This window comes from Barbus barbus (assembly GCF_936440315.1).
Source record: "Barbus barbus genome assembly, chromosome: 16".
NCBI lineage: Eukaryota > Metazoa > Chordata > Actinopteri > Cypriniformes > Cyprinidae > Barbus > Barbus barbus.
The window spans coordinates 10128285-10141521 of NC_136744.1; the positions used below are offsets into that span (position 1 = coordinate 10128285).

The 13237-nt window shown below is 36.5% G+C and overlaps 1 protein-coding gene across 4 annotated transcripts in view; it reads right to left on the reverse strand.

Moving 5' to 3' along the window:
- The window catches only part of LOC306882673 (E3 ubiquitin-protein ligase MARCHF8-like), a 95735-nt gene that overhangs the window by 40976 nt on the left and 41522 nt on the right, over positions 1-13237 (reverse strand). Inside the window, exon 1 of one of the 4 annotated variants that reach the window (XM_079437486.1) lies at positions 5687-6016. The exons of the other annotated variants lie outside the window; for them this stretch is intronic. Coding sequence (XP_079293612.1) covers positions 5687-5716 — 30 coding nt within the window. The 5' untranslated portion in view covers positions 5717-6016. Of the gene's footprint in view, positions 1-5686; positions 6017-13237 lie in introns of those variants that run through there. 4 annotated transcript variants of the gene reach the window in all.

Here is a 13237-nt window from a genome sequence, read left to right on the forward strand (position 1 = left end):
GCATAAATAGGATTCATTTACAACCCAAATAACATGAAAATGTGTAATAGTGGGTAATGTGATTGTAGGAAAGATCGAAATAGCCTGCAATGATTTTCATGCCGAGAGATGCTGGGAATGTAACCCTATCTTGCAGGAAGTGTGCATTTTCCTGTTTGAGCTCATGATTTTTACACAATGGTGGCTTGAATTTCAATATCAAAGAAGCTGCACACAGGCAAAGGGAGATTCATACTCCGGGCAATGACAACAATTACAGGTCTCTTTTCAGCTGAGAGCTGCAGTTTACCTATCTGACCTGTCAAACAAACATCTGAGGCCTCTGAGGACCATGAACCGGAGAACACAGAAGGACAGTTAGAATCAGCTCAGCTGACCGAAGGCCGCGCACCGGAGCACTATCTCTACTGAATCACAGGAAACGGTCATTTCTCAACAACTGAAATGGGGAACAGGGTTATACTTAACGTCCACTCATCTGTTTCACTTAATCATGCTCAACCACACACTACAATTACACCAGAGAGGAATGAAGAAGTACACTTAAAGCATTGACCAGCAAGATCTGCTTGGCAGTGAATGTTGCATTATTAAATAACATCTGGATTAACCACTGGTATTTATAACAAGTAATTATTTTTAGTATTCTAAACATCTCCAGTACGCCATGGAAGACTGAGTAAAGGAAAGATTTGATTCATAACACAATAATTACGTTCAACTAAAAAGAGATAAGTTTCATTGTTTGAAGCACATTTTTTGTTTTGTGTGTGTGTGTGTGGGGGGGGAATTTTTAAAATTACTTCATTTACGCAAACAATCTATAATACTCTAACAATCTAATAACACATTTTAAATAAAGCATATCATTATCAATCTGAATACAAATTTGAACTGAAAATGTACTGAAATTTGCCCATTACTAACTGCATGTATCACAATGTTTGTTTAGCTGCAAAACTGTAAAAATTTTAGCTGTTTTTTTTTTTGTTTTATTGCCAATGATTGTTCCAAGAAGAACCTGCATGGAATCTTTCAAATGCACATAAGGATCTTTAAAGTTGAAAAAAGTTCTTCAATTTAAAAAAAATAAAAATAAAAAAAGTTTTCAGTTTTCACATGAATAAATCTTTAATCTTAAAATTGTAGAATCATCAATCAAACTGGTTATAGTAATACTGAAAGTAATAGGAATTCAGAGCATTAACATTTCCAAGTGAAGAGCAAGTGAGGAGAAAGTGAAGGTAAAAGAGCACAAGTGAGTAATATCGAAAATCCATACATGATATAACATCCCCAAAAACATAGCCCACAACTCCTCCAGCATTACCGACATCCTGTCATTGTTCTAATCTCAAAGAGAAACTTCATTCCTATGGGAAAACACTGTTGTGGTTGTTCATTTTCAGATGATGTTTTTTTTTTCTGATGCTGGATTCAAAGCCACTCCTAATTAACTCAGGCCAGTCCAGACTAATTAGTTTGCTGACCCCGGGACCTCCGGACTGTTCCCTCATGTCTAAATGCAAATGAGAGGTCATTCATAGATGATAAACAATCCGCTACAGCCTCTGAAACCCCATGAAGATGTAGTACATAATTATATACACCAGAATGACACTAGAAATGCAGGAAACATAATCAGACACACTAGCAAGCTACTGTGCAAATATTTATCATGATGATGATGATAAAGATATGTGCGGTTTGTGTGCATAAATGACATCACAGTGCATTTGCTGCATCTCAGCTCAAATTAAAGGGACAGTTCACAGAAAAAGTCAATCCTGTCGTTATTCATTTACCCTCATGTCATCCTAAATCTGTAAGCTATTCATTCTAATGATCACAAAACAAGATTTCTTTAAGAGTCTAACACAACTTTTATCAATACAAAGTTCAGTTTCCACATCAGTCAAGCTCCAAAAATGATAAAAATAACAAAAGATACTGTAAACTGTGTGCTACATTCCAAGTCAAATCAAATTGAAATCTTACTCAATGACAATATCTCCCATTAGAATAATAATACACACTGATGACCATAAAAGCTTGGGGTAAGATATATTTACTGTTGTATTAAACTAAATATTTCTATTTCAAATCAATTCTATTTATCAAAGAATCTCGAGGGGAAAAAAATACAATGGTTTCCACAAAAATATTGAGCACAACCGTTTTCAACACTGACAATAACAAGTGTTTCCTAAGCAGCAAATGATTTCTGAAGGATCATGTGATACTGAAGACTGAAAACTTGATTTTGCCATCACAGGAATAAATTTAATTTTTAGATTAAAACTCACCAGTCATTTGATGCTAAATGCAGGTATACCAAACTATATTCATTTAAAAATATAATATTTCATATAAATACACATTGATGTACACACATGAAAATGTTCTTGTATGTTCATACTGTATTTTTTAAATGCTTGTATTGTTATTAAACTCGAAACCATTTTGAAGCCCTGCAGGACGTTGCAGGTCATCCAAAACGAACACATTTTGTTAAGTGAATTGATCCACATATGTGTAGGAAGCAGTGAGCTCTACGTATGGCCCCTGTGAATCGGATGGCAGAGTGGTAAAGAAGAGAAACAGCTCGGCAGTAATGGGGATAATCTGTAACATGCAGCAGAACCCTCAGGCCTTCCAGTCACTTCTCCCTCAAATTACTGAGTCATCCCTAATGAGTCTGTCTATCTGCCTGTCTGGACTCTGGAGCAAAGACGACTGGATCCTTTTGTTTGACACAGGCACACTTCCTGTGTTCGCTCATGACTTCCTCTCTCCAACAGGTTTTAAGCGGGTGGGGGGGGACACATGTGATCGCTAATCTCTGTCTGCCCCCTCCCCCCACAATGAGGGGATTTCACACAAAGCCTCAGATTTTGTGCATCTGTCAATGATGCGATTTGCTCATGCACCGCCGCAGACACGTGCGTCTCTATCACTGGGATGGTTTGGTCTGAGCAACTGAGACGTCTGAGGCAGAGAGTAAATGGTGTAATGGTGAATTTAGCCTCAAGATGTGGCAGTATATTAACAGACAGTGTTTAACAGCCTATTATTGAGATTTAATGACACATAATGGCTTTGAGAGACAGTACAATCACTGAACTAATGTGGCCGTCATTGCAAACAGACAAAGCAGTGGCTCACAAATGTGTCGCAGGTCTGGTCTTATGTTCTGGTCGCAGATAACATTGCTAAAAGCAAATCATAAAATACAAAATCGGCAAAAAGGGGAAACGTGTTCCATATAATACAAACCAGAAATATGGTTTCACTTGCAACAGGGACAAACATGGTCTGTGAAAACCACAATGTGTTTTGTGAGTTATTGACTGTCAAAAGCATGAAACTAGGGTGCACAACATATATTGGCACAATATTGGTTAACCCTCTGGGGCCGACAAACGCGTATATGCGTTTTGGGGCAGATTTTCCTGCTAAGGCAGAAATGAGCTTGAATTACTCTGCCATTTTTGATCGTTCGGATAAGAGCAATACACCATTCGAATCTGTAAGGGGTCTACTTTTATTTGTATACACTCATAATAACAACTAAACTTTGTGCTTTTGAAGAATAAAGAAAACAAACAATGTGCGCTCTCCGTCTTCTCCGTCTCCGTGAACTGTTTTCAGAAACGCATCACTAAAATGAAGTGTAACTCAGCGAATACTCAACACACAGACATGAGTTATATCTATAGCTTGAAGTGTCTACTTTCAAATGAAGTCATATCGAAAAACAAATATTCTGTGATGAAGTAATCCGTATGAAACCAACACGATGTTCAGTCTGTCCCGTCTAACTCATTATTTTTAATGGGATCCCGCCCCCTCGTGTTCATATGTAAATAACCACGTGATCCGCGCGCATGGAGACGCCCAACATAAACAAAGAGTCAGGAGTGAAGAGGTCATCGCTGCTATACTGTTCGTTTCTGGAAGAAGACGCGCTGAGTAAAGGCTGGATTTCCCTCAAAATAAGAGCAAGAGCTCATCAAGTAGAGAAGATCGATCTGATGAGTAAGTAATGTTTATGTTTTTTTAGTTAACGTGTTATTGTGACAAACTTGAACACGTTACTAGTTGGGTTGTTCCCAAACTACAACACGATGAATGCTACGCATCTAAGAAAGACCATGTTTATTTTTAATAATCTGTTGACAAATATATTTTAATAGCGTGCTAAACGATAACAATTAGTTCTCAGATATAAAATATATTTTTTATAGTACGAAGTACATCCTTTTATAGTATAAAGCATGAGTGAGTCAATGACTGCAGAATCATATCTTCTATAATATAAAATCATACATGATGTTCAGGATGGCTATATGACTACAAAATCATAGTTGGGTTTACCCAAAACTATAATTCCTGACTAAAATGTTTGAAATCCAGTAAAACATTTTGAATATGATGGGCAATTCATTGTATTTAAATTTCTTACGGCGCGAGTATGTTTTCATGCTCCATATAAAACAATAAAAGTAATATGAGAGTACATTGTAACATGATGAATGCTACGAGTCTAAGTATGTTTAGAACATGTTTATGATTAATAGCCTACTCTGTTCAAAAATAGATTTTAATAGTGTGCCAAACAATAATAATTAGTTTCTCAAAAATAAAATGTCTTTTTTTTACGATAATACAAAGCATGCATGAGTCTATGGCTACAAAACCTATATTATATTATATATATATAATAAAAAATTTTGATTAGTAAGATGCATTGCTAAGGACTTCATTTGAAGAAATTTAAAGGCAATTTTCTCAATATTTAGATTTTTATCAGATTACAGATTTTCAAATAATTGCATCTCGGCCATATATTGTCCCATCATAACAAACCATACATCAATGGAAAGCTTATTTAATCAGCTTTCAGATTATGTATAATTAAATTCAATGTATAATTACATTTTTTTTTTTTATTGGTTTTGTGGTCCAGGGTCACGTGTGTGTCTGATCTAGATGCCTGGTTTATAAATTTGCAAAAAAAAACACACACCAATTTGCTGAGAAACTGGATTACTGGAGTTTTACATGAAAATACTATTTCTTCAAAATGTCATGTTTAGTTCAAAGTGTTATTTTTCCTTGTAATTATTTGTGAAATTTACTAGCACATTCTAAGTGAAAATTGAACTCTACAGCAATGTTTTTTCAGTGTACATAATTGAGTTTGGTAGGATAATCTGCTACCCTGAAAAACAGCATGCATGCAATTACAGTCCCTACATTTTGTGATCAACCCATCCGGTCATTATAGCATGAGATAAACAAAACAAATTCTACATTAGTCCTGTCATGCTCGCAAACATAAAAGCCCTCACCTGAGCACACATATACTGTACAGAGAGAAGCAGAAAGGGAGGTCATTCAGGAAACACAACCGGGGAATAGAAAGCACATAAAAGCCCAACAAATGCCGGCATTGTTGATTTAAGAAAAAAAGCCCTCGGCTCACAGCTGATGCTGAAACTGCAGCACTAGTGCACAGAAGCTGCCTCATCTCCATAACACAACAACAGGCCTCACAATGGCAACCATGGAGACAGCTCTCCTTTCACATGAGCACAATGACACACGCAAACACACAGAGCCTCGGCTGGAGCAGTTTGACAAACACAATAAAGACAATACCAAAACATCACAGCATTTGTACCTGAATCATCATTTTCCAACAAGAATGCATTGGTGAATCCTTTAGGAGGTTGTCCCCTCCGTTACACACACACAAACAAAGCCTCGCTGGAGAAGTTACATGTCCCCTGTGTAAATCCTGTGGGAGAGGTGAAGCTGATAAACACGGAAGTGGTGCAGAGCAGGATGCAACGGAGGCAGATTCAGCTGTCCTGCATCCAGGTTTCTTTCACAACAGACAGAGGCACACAGGCTCATGGAGCGACTGAGAGATACTAGCCCAGGCTTGCTCTCGCAGCCGGTGAGCCCAGCAACCAGTCACTTCCGCCAGCTGACTCCAATCAGCAGGGACAACCCGATGCCTCATGCATTATTCATGAGGGGGCGGAGTCAATCATGCTCTTTGGCCGGCTGTGTTCCAAATCCCCACCCCCATCCTCCTAACCCACAGTCCCTCCCCCTCTGACTGTCATTTGTCCCTGTGCTGGTTTAATGTGCAGCCTGCCTTCCCTTCTCATCCTTCGGTGGATTCAGTTTGCTGGCTGTAATGAAGTTAAGACTACACGCTCATGCAGAAAAGGTCAAGAACCTCAGATGATCAGTCACAGCAATTATTCTAATTTATCCAAAAACACCGATTCAAGAGGCTCGCTTACAACAAAGCACCAGAGAGCTAGACAGTGAAAAACAAAGTCAAAGGCAGACCGTAGAGAGGTTGGGTTCATGAGGGCGGCACGTCAGGGAGCACAAATTGCAGAAATGAAAGTGATGGAGAAATGATATTGCTGAAACCAAGGACATTTAGGATTTACATTACATACACAAGTCAACTACTAAAACTGACTGTGTCAGAAAACAAGTTTCTTACATTAAGTAATTCTCAATAATGAAGATTTATGACAAATATGACAAAAAATATAATAAAATATCAAATAAAAAGGATCATAAAATTAGCATTTTTTTGCAAGTTTTTTTATAATAAAAAATGTATATATTTAAGCAAACTAAAAAATAAAATTAAAATTAAAAACAAAATAAAATACAATAAGAAGGGTCATAAAAACATTATGTAAAATACTAAAACGGACTCAGAAAGCAAGTTTCTTACATTGTATTAAATTCACCTTAATGTTTTTTTTTATTTAGCACTGATGAAGCTAAATAAATAAAATAAACAATGTCAAAACAGATAAAAATAAGCATCATAAAAATGGCTTTTTAGCAATAATAAAGCTAAATAAAATGCAATACAATTTAGCACTGTATCATACTGTAAATATATTTCATATAAATAAATTAATTTCATATATACTCAAGACAAAATTTACACAACTAATTTACACAATTTACAAACTGAATTTACACAAACTGCTCAGTCTTTATTTTGTCTTGTGAAATACACTAATATCTGTTATGCAGCTTGCTTTGGGTAGCACTTAATAAATACATACTCAATATTTATTATCTCTAATATAGATATAGAATCCACAAGGGGTTTGTAAACTTATGAGCCGTATACAACTTTCATGATGTGAAAAACCTTGCCCTCCAGAGTTCCAGAGAAGGAAATATATGATTAAATAAGGATGGTCACAGTTGACCTGGACTAATAATGACTAAGCACTTTCCAGCGAAGCAGTTATGAAGTACTATACAAGCACTGAGAAAATCCTACTTAAAATACCTACACAGGGAGGCTGTGGGTGTGAGAGTGGGTGTAAGGGAGCTGGGTCTCGTGTGTTCATCTGAGCGCTACTATTTAAGAGCATGTCAAGCCCTTAAGCTGGATAATGAACTAAGTGTGGCCTGTACCTTTCACTTTCATTAGACTGCCTTGCTAAATGGCTCACACTCTTAAAAAACCTCTGCTCGCCGCTATTTAAGTCCTTTACGGACTTTGCTCTGTCAACACAGTATAGATTACTCATTAAAGCACCTGAATGAAAAACAGCCAGTGATTTCTTTGTGTGCTGTGAGGCTGGTAAATTCTGCTCAGAAACTTGACTCACATTTTTGTAGTACAGCTACTGACATTTTTGCAATGACTGAGAGGAAAACCTCCACTGTGACTGCATTGATATTTAAATGCTGCGAAATGTTTATTAAACATTATTACATTCAGATTAGTCACAGTTCAATACAAAACATTTAATCTTTTGTCGTTCAGGTTTCATGCAGTGCTGCGCAAATCTGCATATAACGTGACAACCCATAATCAAAGTAAATGAGACCTCCTGTGATGACTGGAAAGTGCTAAAAATACACAATATCAGTTTTATCATCACAATGACCACTGAAAATATGAATAAAATTTCAGGTAAGATTATCTACGAGTAAGATCTACAGTCTACATGGCTTTTTGAGCTCCAAGTGATAACACGTATGTGAAGTATTCCTTGTATAAATCTCCCAAAACTGAAATATGAGGAACAAAATCAAAATGTGTCAATGTTTTTTTGGGGGTTTTTTTAATGACAGGTGCAGTTTATTTTCTAAATAATACTAATATAAAAATACAATTTTCTAGTAATTAAAAAATAACATAGAATAGTTTTTGAGCATCAATATTATTTATTATGGTAAATAAGATACTTAAAATGCCATTTCTTGGTCAGAAATATTTAAAGCTGGCCAATTTCCTCAACTGGTGCAGTATATTTCCTAACTAATATTAATATTAAAATATTTTTGTTTAGTGAGTTAAAAAAATAGCAAATAGTTTTTTGAAAAATCTTATTTTTCATAATAAATAATATTAAAAGTGTCAAACGCTTCATGGTAAGCAAAATATATTTAAAGCCAGTAAATTTCCTCAATTGATGTGGAGTGGCAAGCTATCTGTCCACACATTTAAGAGAAACGGTGCTAAAAGCATTGAGACAAGTCATTCAGCAGACTGTTGAAAAATAAAGGGTGGTGGCACAGAGATAAACCGAGAGAAGAGACGAGTGAAATGAGGCACTAAGCGAATCACGCAGGAGTAGGTGAGGAGACTGAGACACTTTGAGCTAAATGTAGTGAAAAGGATCTCAGATAACCCCTGGGGCATGAAATTGCGATGTAATAGTCCTTTCAGTTCATATTCAAAAAGAAAGTCAACCCTTCTAACAGGGGCCAAGGGTTGCCAATCCACACCGAATCTCTGAGAGAGACAGAAGATGAGGCTGTGCAGACCACCAACAAAATGGTCCTATAAGCTCAAACTCATTTACCTTTGACTGAAAGGAAAGCAGGATGAACTTCCTACATCAGCAGCTTTTAAATCTACATTTTCATCTCACAGCTGTCATATTGTATGCGTAGGACTGGAATTTTTATTATATTTAAGTAACACACAAAGGTCTGCAAGTGAAATGAATTACCATTCAATAAATAGAAACTTTTAAGTGACCCCTTTTGAAAATACAAGCTCTGCTTTTGGGATGTTATTTTTGCAGGCCGGGACAGAGCAGAAAGCACATCTGAAGCAGGTCACCCACTTACAACCCCAGTGATGACTACTTTACTCAGAGCCGCAGATATGAATCAATGCCAGTCACTCGATTCCCATCAATCAGTTCTCTTCAAAAGATTACCCAGTTCAACTGGAAAATTAACACTAATACTCTGTGAGCAGCAATTCATGAATTTAATGCAATTATGTATTAAGAAATTATATTACATTTTTATAAAATACATAAAATATAAATGTTTTAAAATAATGTTTATATATATACTGTTTATATATATACTGTGTATATATATACTGTGTGTGTGTGTGTGTGTGTGTGTATATATATATATACATACATATACATATATATATACATACATATGTCTATGGGTGAAAAACGAGCAATTGTGAAGCTGAGAGAAGATGAAAAATCAAGCAAACCATTGCACAAACACTGGCAATAGTAAGTACAACCATTTGGAATCTCCTGAGGAAGACAGAAACCACCGGTGTACTAAGTAACACACCTCACACGGGTAGATCAAGGAAAACATCTGCAGTTGATGACAGAAACATTGTGACCGCTGTAAAGAAAGACCCTAAAACAACTGTTAGTGACATCAGCAACAACCTCCAGAGGGCAGGAGTGAAGGTATCACAATCTACTGTTCGCAGAAGACTTCATGAACAAAAGTACAGAGGCTACACCAGAAGATGCAAACCACTCATTAGCAAGAAGAATAGGAGACGAGCCTCAAAAATTCTGGGACGAGGTTTTATGGACTGATTTTATGGACGTGATGGAAAGGCTAAAGTTTGAAGAAAGAAAGGATCTGCTCATGATACAAACATACAAGCTCATCTGAAACACAGTGTACACAGGTGTACATTATAGTACACATTACACAAGTAATGTAATGGCTTGGGCTTTCATCGCTTCTTCTGGGACACGCTCATTAATCTTCATTAATGATGTAACCCATGATGGCAGCAGCAAAATTAACTCAGAAGTCTACAGATATATTTTGTCTGACAATTTACAGAAAGATGCAACCATACTGATTGGGAGATCATCATGCAGCAAGATAATGACCCAAAACATAATGCCAAAACAACAGGTTTTAGACTGGCCAAGTCAATCTCCACACTTAAACCCTGTAGAGTATGCATTTTACCTGCTAAAGAAGAGACTGAAGGGAGTAACCCCCCAAAACTGAAAGAGGCTGCGGTGAAAGCCTGGAAAAGCATCACAAAAGAAGAATGCAAAAGTTTGGTGATGTCAATGGGTCACAGGCTTGATGCAGTTATTGAAAGCAAAGGATTTGCAACTAAATATGAAGTCTTTTTCACTTTAATCTGTTAATTCTATCTGTTCCAATACTTTTGGTAACATGAAAAATGGGTGGGTTCTACTAAATAGAGAAGAGATTCCTATCTTCTTTTATACGCCACACTAATAATAACACATTTATGACATTTATTATCATGACATTTAACATTCAGTTAACGTCTTCCTTCTGCCATTTTAAAGCTTTATCACACAAAAAAACCTAAATCATAAAGATATACAGAGATTATCTATAACAAGAGCTGAAAGGAATTGGATGACTGGCACTGACATAAATAAAATGATATGGTTATATTGTCAATATTTCCTTTTTATGTTTCAATTATGTTTTTTATCAAATGCATTTCTGAAGTGTTGTCACTACTATATAATCTATAAAAAAGCCTATGCATAATACATGGGTTTGTTGAGGTTAATTCGATTTCTGAGAAATTGGCAGATGATGTGAAATGCAAATATTATATATATTTAAATGTAAATAGAAAATTACTTTTTAAAATGTTTTTTATTACTATTTTCCCCAATATTTGTGTTTGCAATGTATTTTTGTGTTATGTATTTTATTTTTATTGTTGATTGCTATTTGAATGAAGGGTCTTGCCTGCTGATTGTGGAGACTGGCCTGGAAAAATGAAACATCTCATTTAAAGCGAAATCAATAAGGGGCTTTGACAGTCCTGTCTGCATGTCTAACCTTGGCAGTCTATAAGTGTAATTAAGGGAGATTAGACACTATTAAATGGCCTGCTTCAATAAAATGAGCATAAACAAAGTTTAAAGAGCCGCTCCATCTCTATTCCCAGGGTAGGCTGTATTTATCCCAAAGCCTTTATTGCAGAGAGAAGGGGAACTTTTCAAAGTCCCGCTGATGGGAATGGCTTATAGTCTGGTTTCACAGACTCGAGACAGAGATCTTCGAGGGCAGCCAGCAGAGAGTAATGCTCAGGAAACTGCACAGCTGAGGCTGCAATTTGCTTCGGGATGGAATTCCCCTTCAGTTCCTGTGGCCGTCATTCAATACATATCATGATGATTCCTTTAGCTGCAACTGTATGACAAAGCTCTGTGTAATCAGACTTAAGGCATTACATGGCTTACTCTGCTTGAGGATTGTGGCACTGGTCTTGCTGTGAGCTAGCCCACTGGTTGGCAGATTGTGTCCATACGCTGAACCCACACAGATGGACATCTCCACTAGCCGAGCCGTGGATGAACGCAGCCAATCCACACAGGGGGCAGATTGAAGGACATCCACAAATACAAGCTAAGGGGTCAAGGGGTCAGGCGTCGTTATTCATACAGTCCATTATTGTATAGAGCCTGTAATGTCAAATGCTCATCTGTTTGTGACTCATTCTGAGGTATTTCATTTTTGAAAATAAACACAACTAAAAATGGCATTAAAAAGAAGTTTGACAAGTTCCCAAAAATAGGTTCTTGAATAACAAGCCCTTAAATAAACACAGAGTTTACGTCATACTTCTAACTTGAATAGACATGTGATTAAACATTTGAACCCAATAAATGGTTTGAAAGGCTACATTTTCTTTAAACAAGAAGATGTGGCAATACAAAACAAAGGGAACATCTGTGCTGAAAAGACCAGCTCAGATTAACATAATGTATATAATGTATACCCAGGCTTGATTTTTCTGGTTAGCACTTAGCATTGGATGCCAGCATGGTCCTTCTGGTAAGGTTTTGCTAGTTAAGCTAGTTAACAAGCCTGGTCAGGACACAAGCACACCATCATCTCATGACAGGGACCATAATCCAAAACAAAACATATACTGGTGTGCAAACAGACAACATGCTCTAGTTTACAGAGGTTGACTGATAGTGCACAGATAGCTAATAGCTTCATCACTACTGAAACTATTTAGATTTTTTTTTGTCATATAAAATATATAAAAAAAAATATAAAAAAATGGAAATAGACATCTCATTTTAATTTTCACATAGAACTCTATATCATATAAGTGCCTTCACATTAACATTATACTGTTTTCACGTTTTAGATATATTATTAGCATATAATAATAAACTAGCAATATACGATAAACAACATATCTGGTTTATGCTATAACATACTATTGCACATTGGCTATTTGCTATTGATATTAGTAGGAGGCACAAAGCATTTTTTTGAACAGACAGAAAAACTGTATATGCCTCTGCAGATAAGTTGGGTAGATGTGTAGATTTTGGTCTATTTAGAGGAGAACGGGTTTAAATTTTTAATGCATATGTCCATTTTTAGTTAGCCTAATAGACATGGATTCACACGAACAGTGTTGGGGCTTTAAGTGAAGATTAAGGCTCAGAATGTACTTTCATTTAGAAGTGATAAGATGTTGTGTCTGAACTGTTGTAATTGAGCCCTGCCAGTAATGTTTTCTAGGGCTAACATTCCAACAGGAAGTGAAATCGCATGTAGTGCAAGCTCATCTATCGGACTGATCCAGACAGTATGAAAGTGAAACTTCTTGCATTAGACTAGAAAAACTAAGGTTTTATAGGTGAAATCTACATCATCATAACTAACGTTCTCACTCACTATAGCTGATGTCTCATTACTGTACTAGAATCGGAGATAGAAATAGGACAGAACGATACCTGGTAACAGCCACAATGACTAAGCTATAAAGCTGGGTAGGGACTGTGAGAGTTTCAGAGTCTGCAGGCTGCATTTTAGGATCCGGACTGGGTCATTAATTAAGATCAGTCATGAGGCTCACAGGGGAGAATCGGCAAGGAACTGCTTTGATTACATGCGACACAATTGCTCATCG